The sequence below is a fragment of the Sus scrofa genome, chromosome 1, assembly GCF_000003025.6.
Source record: "Sus scrofa isolate TJ Tabasco breed Duroc chromosome 1, Sscrofa11.1, whole genome shotgun sequence".
In the NCBI taxonomy this organism is placed as follows: Eukaryota; Metazoa; Chordata; class Mammalia; order Artiodactyla; family Suidae; genus Sus; species Sus scrofa.
In genome coordinates this window covers 18,970,214-18,982,897 of record NC_010443.5, presented here as the reverse complement: position 1 = coordinate 18,982,897, position 12,684 = coordinate 18,970,214, and the positions used below count along the sequence as shown (strand labels likewise).

The following is a 12,684-nucleotide window of genomic DNA, read 5'->3' as shown; positions in this document are numbered from 1 at the left end:
TAATTTGATATTTGTATACACTGAGAAGTGGTCAACACAAGTCTAGTTAACACCCATCACCCATGGTTACCAATTTTTTTTTCTCATGATGAGGACTTTTAAAATCTCTTAGTAGCTTTCAAATATACAGTACTGTGTTATTAACTATAGTCACGACGCTGTGCATTACAATCCCAGGACTCATTTATTTTATCAGTGGAAATCTGTACCTTTTCACTCATTTTGCCCAAATCCCCTCCTTTGCCTCTGGCAACTACCAATCCATTCTCTGTATCAGTGAGTTCATTTTTGTTTTTTTGTTTTTAGATTCCACCTATAAATGAGATGATATGGTATTTGTCTTGCTCCCTCTGACTTATTTTACTTAGCGTGACACTCTCAGAGTACATACGCATTGTTGCAAATGGCAATATTTCCTTCCTTTTTTAGCTGAACAATAGTCTGCCTTATCTATGAACACCACTCTTTATTCATTCATCTATCCACAGCTACATACATTGATTCCATGTCTAGGCTATTGTAAATAATACTGCAGTGAACATGGAAGTGCATCCATCCTTTCAAGTTAGTGTTTTCATTTCCTATGAATAAATGCCCAGAAGCAGGATTGTTGGATTATACAGTAGTTCTGTTTGTAATTTGTCTCAGGAAACTTCCTCCTGTTTTCCATAATTACTACACCAGTTTACATTCCCATCACCAGTGCATGAAGTTTCCCTTTTCTCCACATCCTCACCAAAACTTGTCATTTTGTATCTTTTTGATGATAGCCATTCCAACATGTGTGAGGTGATAACTTATGGTTGTGGTTTACATTTATGTGATGGTCAGTGATTTGAGCACCTTTCCTTGTACCTGTTGACCATCTATATGTTTTCTTTGGAAATATGTCTAAGCAGACCCTCTGTCCATTTATCGATTGCTTGTCTATTTTATTTAGTTAAATGAGTTTTTTTTTTTTTTGTACTTTGCGTAGTAACTCCTTTTTAGATATGTGATTTGCAAATATTTTCTCACTTTAGTAGGATATCATTTTTTTTGTTGTAGGTTTTTTCTGGGTAGAGGTTTTTTAGCTTCCTCTAGTTCACCTGCTTATTTTTGCTTTTGTTGCCTTTGCTTTTGGTGTCAAGTCCAAAATATTATCACCAAGACTGAAGTTAAGGAGCTTAATACATATGCTTTCTTCTAGAAGTTTTATGGTTTCAGGTCTCACTTTTATGCCTTTAGTTTATTTTGAGTTAATTTTTGTGTATGGTATAGCATAATGTTCCAGTTGTATTCTTTTGCATGGGACTGTCCAGTTTTCTCAGCACTATTTATTGAAGAGACTGTACCTTTCTCCATTTTATTTTTGGCTCCTTTGTCATAAATTAGTTGACTCTATGTGCATGGGTTTATTTCTGGGTTCTCTATTCTGTTTCATTGATATGTGTATTTTTATGCCAGTATCATACTATTTTGACCATTATAGCTTTGTGTTATAGTTTAAAGTCAGGAAGTGTGATGCCTCCAGATTTGTTCTTCTTTCTCAAGATTGATTACTAAGGCTAGTTAGGATCCTTTGTGGTTCCATATAAGTTTGTGTTGTTTATTCTATATCTGTGAAAAGTATCATTGAAATTTTGATAGAGATTGAATTGAATCTGCAGATTGTTTTGGGTAGTATGGGCATTTTAGTAATATTAATTCTTCCAAATCTTGAACACTGTGTATCTTTCATTTATTTATGTCCTCTTCTATTTCTCTCATAAATGTCTTATATTTTCAGTGTATATGTCTTTCACTCCCTTAGTTAAGTTTATTCCTAGGTATTTTAGTCTTTTTGCTCCAATTGTCTATGAGATTTTTTTTTTTTTAGTTTAGTTTTTATTTTTTTTAATAAAACACAAGAGATTTTTGTATATTGATTTTGTATCCTGCAATTGTACTGAATTTGTTTATTCTAATGGTTTTGGGGTGGAGTTTTTAGGGCTTTCTATATATAATAGGGTTTTCTGTATGTAATAATATATCATCTGCAAATAGTGGTTGTTTTACTGATTTGTTGCCTTTTATTTCCTTTTCTTGCTTAATTTCTCTGACAAGACTTTCAATACTATGCTGAATACAAGCAGCAAGAGTGGGCATTCTCATCTTGTTCCTGATCATAGAGAAAAGTTTTCAGCTTTTCACCCTTGAGAACAATATTAGCTGTGGACTTGTCATATATTTCATTTATTTTATTGAGATGTGTTTCCTCTAAACCCATTTTGTTGAGCATTTTTACCATAAATGTATGTTGAATTTCAAATGCTTTTCTGCCTATTAATATCACCATTGATTTTTACCCTTCATTTTTTCTTTTTAAACTGTGGTGTATTACACTGATTAATTTGTGTATGTTAAATCTTTCTTGCACCCCAGGAATAAACACACTTGATCATGATTTATGATCCTCTTAATGTATTATTGCATTCTGTTTTCTAATATTTTGTTGTGGATTTTTTGCAACTGTGTTCATCAGGGATTTTGATCTGTATTTTTCTTTTCTTGTGATGCCCTTGTCTGATTCTGGTATCAGGGTAATGCTTGTGTCGTAAAATGAGTTTAGAACTGATCCCCTTTCTTGCATTTTGGGGGGATGAATTTGAGAAATATTAGTATTAACTGGTCTTTAAATGTTCAGTAGAATTCACCAGTGAATCTTTCTGGTTCTGGACTTTTCATTGTTGGGAGGTTTTTGATAGCTGATTCAATCCTTACTAGTAATCAGTCTGTTCAGATTTTCTGTTTCTTTGCCTTGGTAAGTAGAATGTTTCTAGGAGTTTATCCATTTCTTCTAGGTTGTCCAATTTGTTGTTGTATACTTATTTATAGCAGTCTCTTATGATCCTTTACATGTTTGTGGTATTAATTAAAATGTGTCTGTTTCATTTTTGATTTTATTTATTTGAGTCTTCTCTCTTTTTTTTGTTGAGACGTCAAGGTTTGTTGATTTTGTTTACCTTTTCAAAAAAAATAGCTCTTTCTTTGATATTTTCTATGGCCTTTTAGTATCTCTCTCATTTATTTTCATTCTGACTTTTGTTCGGTTTTCTTCCTTCTACTAAATTTGGGCTTCATTTGTTCTTTTGTTCTAGTTCCTTGAGGTATAAAGTTAGGTAGTTTATTTGAGATCTTATTTTTTTGATGTAGGCATTTATTGTTTTGAGCTTCTCTCCCAGAATTACTCTCTTAGAACTACTTCTGTTTTGTTGTATTTGTCTTGTTGTTGTTGTATTTATTACATTTTTGTTATATTGTACTCCCATTTTTATTTGTCTCAAAGTTGTTTTATTTATTTCTTCTTTGACCTCTTTGTTGATCAGTAATATGTTGTTTAATTTTTACATAAATGTGAATTTCCCAGTTTTCTTCTTGTAATTAATTTCTAGTTTCATCCAATTGTGGTTGGAAAAGATCAGTGATATGATTTCAATCTTCTTGAATTAATTAAAACTTATTTTGTGACTTAACATATGATCTATCCTGGAAGATGTTCCAGGTGTATTTGAGAAAAATGTGTATTCTCTTGCTTCGGGGTAGAATGTTCTCTAAGTCCATCTTATTTAATATGTCACTCAAGGCCAATGTTTTCTTACTGACTTTATGTCTGGATGATCTATTCATTGATGAAGGTGGGATAGTAAAGTCTCCTACTGAGTGCCTTTCTATGCACTGACCCTAGAATAAGTGAGTCTGTGAGAGCCCCTTAAAAACTGTTTCTGAGTTTGCTAAAGGTTGTCGGCCTCATGAATGCAAGCCCTGGTGGCTTTCAAAACTAGATGTTTTGGGAGCTTGTCTCTGATCTATAGATCTTAAAAGTTGGGATGCCAGTTGTGGGGTTCAAACTCTTCACTCCTCAGGAAAAAGCTCAGGGCTGTGAGTTCCTCCAAACTGTGATCTCAGCACTGTTTGAGGTTCATGGCAAGATTGTGTCTTAACCTCTCCTACCTACTTTAATATGGGTTTGTTTCTTGTTTTCCAGACACATAGGGATTCCTCAGCTCTTTTCAGAGGGAATTGTTCTGTATGTAGCTGTAGATTCGGTGCGTCCATAGGAAGAGATGAGTTCAGAATCCTCCTACATTTCCATCTTTAACTGGAACTCTGCGTTTAGTCTCTTTGCATCAGCAAAGCCCAGCACAGTGTAGGCACTCAATCAAAGTTTATTTAATGAATGTTTCATTATGAATGTTTCATAATGATGTTTTTAACTAAAATGTGAAGTAACTATTATACTTAGTCTTGTGAAATAGAAGGTTGATTTTTTTTTTTTGTCTTGATTTTTCTCTGTCAACAATTTCTTGATGTGGAATAAAAAGCTTAATTTGAAAATTAATGTTGCTTTTTTATCTAAGCCCAAGATATATGGACAAAGTTTGGGAGCTCTTGAAAGAAATATTGCCTGAGTTTAAGCTGTCAAATGAGTCCAACTCTGAAAGCAAAATAGCAGAGATAGATGCCAAATTAAAAGAACAAGGGAAAGACATGAAGGATGTGAAAAATGGCAAAGAAGTGAAAGATGGCAAGGAATTCAAACCTGAAGGTTCAGCAACAACATTAAAATTTCCTGAGAAAAGTGACAAAGTTTTAAAGGGTAAGACACCTTCTATCACGATGTTATTTAATATGGGTATTTATTATATGTAAACACTTTATAGTCATTGCTGAATTTATTGATTATCGTCATTATCATTTGTTAAGTGTGTGGAAAGAGTCATGTAATTAAGGTCCTTTCCAAAATATTAGAATTTATGATGGTGTTTATATTAATTATTGTTCTATGTTTTGCTCTTTTTAAAAATCAGAGGCGGAGTTCCCCTCGTGGCGCAGTGGTTAACGAATCCGACTAGGAACCATGAGGATGCGGGTTCGGTCCCTGCCCTTGCTCAGTGGGTTAACGATCCGGCGTTGCCGTGAGCTGTGGTGTAGGTTGCAGACGCGGCTCGGATCCCGCGTTGCTGTGGCTCTGGCGTAGGCTGGTGGCTACAGCTCCGATTCGACCCCTAGCCTGGGAACCTCCATATGCCACGGGAGCGGCCCAAGAAATAGCAACAACAACAACAACAACAACAACAACAACAAAAAAAAAAGACAAAAAAAATAAAAATAAAAATCAGAGGCAATTATAATTTTGATGAGACTAAATTATATAGTACTAATGTAGAAAGAGACATTAAGTCTTCAACTTATCTTTCTTATATGTTGTATAAGAGTGGAATGGACCAAACTAGCAAAAGAGAGCGTTGCCCTGTTTTCCTTTTCCTGAAATGGACAGATTAGATTTTGATTTTCAGATTGTTTGTTGTAAGGTAGAAGTTAAAATCTGGAAAAACAAATTTTTTTTTCAAGTTATTTACAAGGTGCAGGAGCATTTCTTTTCTTAAAGTGGGAACTATATTGAATAACTTTATTTTATGTTTTCTAAAATATTTCATCTGGCTATGCATACAAACAATAATCCTTGTGCAACAGAGTTAACTATCCTAGAAAATACTCTCTTTTTTGTATACCTTAATAGCATCTATAGTAATCTTTCAAATATTTGTGCTTTGTAAGATATTGGTATTTCGTCCTTATCAAGATCTTATTTACCAGTATTTCCAACCATCTGCTACCCAGAAATAATTACTGTGAATATTCCTCAAAAAATATACCAAAAAATTGTGTGTGATATGTGCCTGTAATGGGCCCCTCTTCAAATGACCTAATGTGCATTAGTTTATAAAGTAAAGCGAAAAAAAAAAAAAAAAAAGTCTGATTAAATTGGTTTTACTCAGAGTAGCCTAAATTAATTTGAACCTAGAATCCCTTTCTCATGTACCACAAATTAACTTCTACCTATCCACCCATCCATTTATCTATCCATTCATCCATCCATTCAAACATACTACTTGCCGGGTAGAATATCAATATGTATTCCAGGAATTAATGATAACTTGAACAAAATCAGCTGTAGAACTTACTTCCTAGAGCTATGGTCTAGTGAGAGAGAAACATTAATTTTAAAAATCCTAAGTGCATACTAATACATGAATCTTGAAGGGAAATTCAGAAAACTATAGGAATTCATAGGGAAGGACCTAGTCTGGGGCATCAGGAAAGAATTCCCTAAGGACTTTGGAGCTGTGTTTGAGAAGATGAGAGGGAGATCTAGGGGAAGATGAGGGACTCCGGGGGAAAGAGCATTCTAGATAGAGGAGAGAACAGATATAAGTGTTATGAGGCAGTAGGAGGAATGACAATGATTTGGAAGACCTAGTAAAAGATGGTTAGCTGAAGGAGAAGATGTGAGGAATGAAGTGGCTAGAGAAGAGCCTGGAGAAGTAGGTAGGAGAGTGATCATAACAAATCTGCTGAGTCGTGTTAAGATTATTGATCTTTACCAAAGAACAGTTGACAGCTAATGAAGAGTTTAGAGTTGATTCATGATCCATTTCACATTTTCAAAAGGAAATTCTGGTGCTCTGAGAAGAAAATAACTTGGGGTGCAAGTGGGGATGGAGGGTCAATGACATGGGTGGATATAGAAATATCAATTTGGAGGCTGTTGCATCAGCTCGTATTAGCGATGGTGGTAGCTTGGAGTAGGGTTATAGGATAGCAACAGTGGAGAGGCAGATGAAGTAAACGAGTTATTTAAAAAGTGATGGTAAGATGTGGCAAAGATGTTTTGTAGAATTCTGACTTGCAAATTCTACAAAATGTAATTGAGATGGGTACTGCCAAAAGAGGAATAGCTTTTTTTGAGGAGAGATCACAAAATGATATAGAATGTATTGAATTTGAGGTGCCTTTAAGAAATCAAGTATAGGAGTTCCGACTGTGCCATAGCAGGTTAAAAATCCAGTTGAGGTGGCTGGGATCACTGAGGAGGTGTGGATTTGGTCCCTGGCCCACCACAGTGGGTTAAAGAATCTAGCATTGTACCAGCTCTGGTGTAGGTCGCTGCTGTGGCTGAGATTCAATCCCTGGCCCAGAACTTCCATATGCCGCAAATGTGTCCATAAAATTAAAAGAAGAAAAGAAAAAGAGGAAATCAAGTGTACTTTTCATGTCAGGTGTTCCAGGCGTGGTGATATTGGTGGTATACATTTGGGAATCATTGACGAATGCATGCCAAATTAAACAGTGAATGCTATTCCCGAGGAGATGGCATAGAGTGGGAAGACGAGGAAGCTTAAGACTGAACCTTAAAGAAACTAAACATCTGAGAACTAGGAAGAAAATAATGAGCTGGCAAAGGATGTTAAAGGATGATAAGAGAAGCAGGAAGACCAGCAGTGCATGCTGCTATTGAAGTCAAGGGAAAAGAGTGTTTCAAGAATCAGAGAGATTGTCAGTGCCAAATAGTGTTGAGAGTTGCAAAATTTTAAAAACCAAAAAACCTTGCCAATGGTGATTGCAAATATAGCAAATGATGAAAGAATCAAATGGCAGAAATTTGAAATTTCTGTTTTAGAATTGGAAGGGATTATGAGGAAATACAAAATCTTGGGGGATTTTTTTTTTTTAAGCTGAAGGAGAACAAGTTTCATAGAAATGTGTATACGAATGGAAATTCAAGTTGCAGATGGTACTGGGTACTAAGTTCATGGTTACACACATCATTTTATTTATTTATTTATTTATTTATTGTCTTTGTGCATTTTCTAGGGCTGCATCCGTGGCACATGGAGGTTCCCAGGCTAGAGGTCTCATCAGAGTTGTAGCTGCTGGCCTATGCCAGAGCCACAGAAATGCAAGATCCAAGCTGCGTCTGCAACCTACACCACAGCTCTGGGCAACGCCAGATCCTTAATGCACTGAGCGAGGCCAGGGATTGAACCTGCAACCTTGTGGCTCCTAGTCGGATTTGTTAACCACTGAGCCATGATGGGAACTCCACACACATTATTTTAACAGTAAGATGTTGGTTGGTGGATGTTGGCTGGCACCCAGTCTCTACCAAAGATACTCTGGATGCAGTCAACTGTGTTTCTTGAAATACAACCTCCAAATAAAGAAGATCTGAGAGGACTCCACATTTAAGACTTAACTTTATGTACATTCTTTGGTATTCTTTGTTTTTTGTTTTTAGAATGAAAAAATTAGCCTAATGCTATAACTTTATATAAATAAATTATATTCTGGTAATAATCTATATTTGCCATGAAATTATGTGAAATCAATAGTAAATAATGCTCATATCTTTCACAATACCTGTCAATTTTCAAAGTTTTCTTTTGCTTTGTTTTGATGTTCCTAATTCAAGGTGAGTAGTATTTGTGGAAATTTATGGCTATTTTACACTTAAATAAATGAAATAATAGTATTGTTTTGGCTTTCCTTTCAATACAATGACTGAATAAGTAACATAGCTTGAGGTTTTGTAGTTAAAGGATTTATTATATTTTTTAATATGTTAGAGAAAGCAGATGCAAAAGACCTTGGGAAGAAGAAGAGTAAAGATGGAGAGAAGGAAAGGGAAAAGGACAAATTCAAATGGTCACTCCATGGTTCCAGACCCTCATCAGATGTACAGTACTCTCTACAGTCTTTGTCAGAGTGTAAGCTCTCAGTCTCCTAGAATAATAATTTTACCTGTTTTTAAAATGTTGGAAAACATTGGAGCATAGAACTATATTTCCTGTTTAGATGTATCTATCTAAGCTTGTTCAAGGTGGCCTGTAATTACTAGGCCCTCAAATGGTTATGCCTAATGGAGCAAGATCCTACATATGAGGCAGAAGTCAAGGTTATCCAAGTTCTTATGGTACAGCAGTCACAGGAGAATGTTTCCATGAGGAAGGATATATAAAATATGTATTATGTACTAGTTCAGTATTTGTAACATGTTTTATATATTATAGAATGCATTTATATATTACTATATATTAGCATATGTCCTCATTTGCATAAATAAATTATATATCATAAAAATTATATGTATGTAATCTTTTTAAAAAACCTTACAGTCCTAATATTGAGTTCTCTATCTTGGTGCTTCCAGAATGTAGGTTATAATTCTCAGCTCATCTTTCTATACATGAAAGCATGTCCATTTATCTCTAGCACCATGCTTTATCTAGTTCTTTTTCCTTTTTTCCTTTTCTCTCTCGTTGTTTTTTTTTTTTTTTTAGGGCCACACCCACAGCATATGGAAGTGTCCAGGCTACGCATCAAATTGGAACCACAGCTGCCAGCCTCTGCCACAGCCACAGCAACATGGGATCTGAGCTGTGTCTCACCACAGCTCACAAAAACGCTGGATCCTTAACCCACTGAGCAAGGCCAGGGATCGAACCCACATCCTCATGGATCCCAGTTGGGTTCCGTTAACCACTGAGCCACGAAGGGAACTCCAATACATTGCTGTGTTTTTATGTGTAGACATTTTAATAATTATGGCTTTGTATTTTTATAGAAATTTGTATGGTGGTTTGATAGAGAAAATACAAGTATTAGTCATTGTATTTTTAATTTTATATTAAAACTGTTTTCTTATACTGATACCTTAAGCAATCTTTTTTGATAGTTGATGACATAACATTCCTAAAGTTACTAATACTTATTTCTGAGAATGGCTAAACCTTTCTCTGGGTTTCTTTCTTTGTGAAAATAAAGGTAATGGTGTTTTGTTTTTGTTTTTGTTTTTGTTTTTCCTACCAAACTCATAATTAAGGTCAACCTCAAGATACAGAATGTGGTTCAAAGTTTGGGCTGTGGAGTAAAACTGCCTGGGTTCAGATCCCTGCTCCATGAAACATCTATATTGGAGAAGGCATAAATTTCCCTCTACCCTCTCTAGGCTCTTCTGGCTGGTCTAAGAATTAAGCCGACAGGAGCCAGATTAGTAGAAGAAAAGAATTATGTGCATCTGGGGCCTCATAAGAAAAACGAGACCCAAGGATGAGAGAGGCAATTGAAGCTTATCTACCATTTAATAGAACGAGGAGGGAGGGGTTTGTGACTTCAAAAGGGAGGAAGGCCCTTCACATTGAGATGGAAAAGCAATGTTTGCTAAAAATCATGTGGAGACAGTGGGACACAGAGAAGACTCTGGTCTGCAGGCCCTGCCTCGTCCCCTCACACCCAGACTGTGTTCTTTGTAGGATCTCTAATGACAGTGCTCATCTCATCCAGGATCAGGCCCTCCGTCTGAATTCTTTTAGGCAGTTAGGAGCAGGTAAAAAGAAAGAATTCCTGAGTTCCTTGTTTCTTTAAAAAAAAAAAAAAAAATCAGCCTAAAATAATTCCCATGCCAGGGAGACACATCTTGGAGAGACATTTTTGCTCTGCTATGTAATACAAAGTTCAATTTTTAAATGTAAAAACATATTTTTATAAGTTTGGCATATTTCACATCTTAATCCCTTCTGGAATGATCCAGGGCTCACATCTCATTTATCTGCAGCACTAAAGATGTTATTCTTCAATAAACGTATTCTCTAATGCACGTAAATATAGGTGCTAGAATTTGTAAAGGAATAAAACGAAACATTTTAATTCAAAATAAAAAGAAATGGAGGAAAATAAATTCCATTGGTTGGGCCAGAATCTTTAAAAAACTACTGCATCATGAATCAAATGTCGTCCCTTCAGGGATGTTGAGGAAACATGAGTAAGTGAGTAAGGTCGAGAAGTAAATCTGCAAACATTAAACATTCCAAATGTTTTCCCTCTTGGTTTTCCTTCCTCATGGAAGGATTCATTTGTTTTCATTCTACTTGCAATGATGTGGAAATGCCTAAACTTCTTTGAATTCAAAACAAAGAATCTATGAAAGCTAAGAAATGTCTCCATTTTAAAGTTGTTCCTTTTAAACCTAATTGTTTGTAGACCATTCTAAGTTACACTGACTGATAGCTAAAGTTTATAACTATTTTACAATGGAGTAAAATGATTTCTTAATGAACTAGATGATACTAGTATTAGGGTAAAACTAATGCAAATTCTATAAAATAGATGTACATTTGAGATTTAACATGTATTAAATGCATGTAGAGTCATTTAACTATTTTTCACGAGCAAAGGTAAGTTCATTAAGGAACTGGAGCAGTCTACCCTGACCTACTGACTGACCCATTTTGGCTAGAATTTCCCTAACAAAATTTATACTTGGTTTTACAGGTTCTTCAGCAATACAGTCTCCTCAGATGGTTGTATATGCTACCTTTACACCTCTCTATTTGTTTGAAAAGAAGATCTTTTTATTAGAAAAGATGGTAAGTACTCAAGGCTGAGACACTCAGTGTAATTTATGGGTGTGTGTGTGTGTGTGTGTTTGTGTGTACTTGCTATAGTAAAAGTTATACCAGAATTCAATTACAATTCCCTTCCTGAATTTGTCTTGTTATCTCTATAATTTGGCATTTGGGTTCAGAGACCTAGAACATCCAAAGTTTTCTTAGATGACTGAAATAGTTTTATCAAAAAAAAAAAAAAAGAATGTAGTCTCATATATTTTTATCAATCTTTTCCATTATTAACTTAAGAAAAAGACATCAAGTTATATATTATCAAAGTGAGCATTGTGTATATCACTCCTAAATAATAATAATCACCTTTCTATAAACAGATTATACATATTTTCTTAACCTAAGATGATTTAAGCAAATTCATGTCTGGGGCTGGAAAGCTACTTGCTAAGATCTCCTTGTATCTTGAAAGAATGCACACAAAAATGTTAATTGCTTTTTTCTTATAAATCTATCAACTGATGAAAAATTTATCAAATATGGTAATGAAAATTAAAATGTACATAGTAAAATTTATAAAATATGGGAATGAAATTAAAGTATTCATAGTAAAATATCTAGACATGGGTACTACTGACATTTGGGCATATATACTTTGATTTTTTTTTCTTCTCTGCATATTTTCTATATGTGTATGGGTATAAGTATTTTACACAGGGGAATTCTATTTTACTTTCTGCTTGGAAACCAGCTTTTTCACTTGACACTGTATCCTTAACATTTTCCCATGATGTTAAATATTTGACAGCATAATATTTAATAGTTGCATGGGATGCATGAGTTTGCCATAATTTTTTAAGGTCTCTTCGGTTCTTGGACATAAAAGTAATCTTTTTCCTTCCCTTTCAAAGAGTAAAGTCCACCAGATTATGCTTCAGTCTACTTAGAAAAATACCCTATTGTATTTCCTTTGAGGAATGTTGAGACATCCGGTACTTTATTGCTAGAATTCCATATGTTCTGAAATCACTACATTAAAGACAAAAGTGATATAATTATACATACACACATATATATTTGCTCATTTGGTTAGAAACAGCTGAGTGTTAAAAATTCAATGGAAACTTGCATGAAATGTAAATACACTAATTGTATGATTATTGCACTTTACTATGTGTGTTGCATTTGTCTTCTAGACGTTTGCTCAAGTGACATAACCTTGTCATTCCTTCTTCCTTCTCCTTCATCATCGTCCTCCTTCATTTTTGTATAGAAACCCTTCCTTCCTGCAAAAGTCTGCAATATAACGAGGGTAATACTGTTGATACAATAAGACATAAAGTGTCATTATGAACATAGAGAAAGTGGCAGTTTCTTTGTTTTTTTGTTTTTGTTTTGTTTTTATAGCTGCACCTGTGGCATATGGAAGTTCCCAGAATAGGGGTTGAATCGGAGCCTCAGCTGCTGGCCTACACCATGGCCA

At 34.9% G+C, this 12,684-nt stretch overlaps 1 protein-coding gene across 2 annotated transcripts in view; it reads left to right on the top strand.

Annotated features, from left to right (window-relative positions):
• The window catches only part of ADGB (androglobin), a 160,104-nt gene that overhangs the window by 48,086 nt on the left and 99,334 nt on the right, over positions 1–12,684 (top strand). Inside the window, exons 8-10 of one of the 2 annotated variants that reach the window (XM_013992506.2) lie at positions 4,380–4,618; positions 8,430–8,570; positions 11,134–11,228. In XM_013992506.2, coding sequence (XP_013847960.2) covers positions 4,380–4,618; positions 8,430–8,570; positions 11,134–11,228 — 475 coding nt within the window. The remainder of the gene's footprint in view (positions 1–4,379; positions 4,619–8,429; positions 8,571–11,133; positions 11,229–12,684) is intronic. The other variant, XM_021072116.1, reaches the window with a different exon arrangement.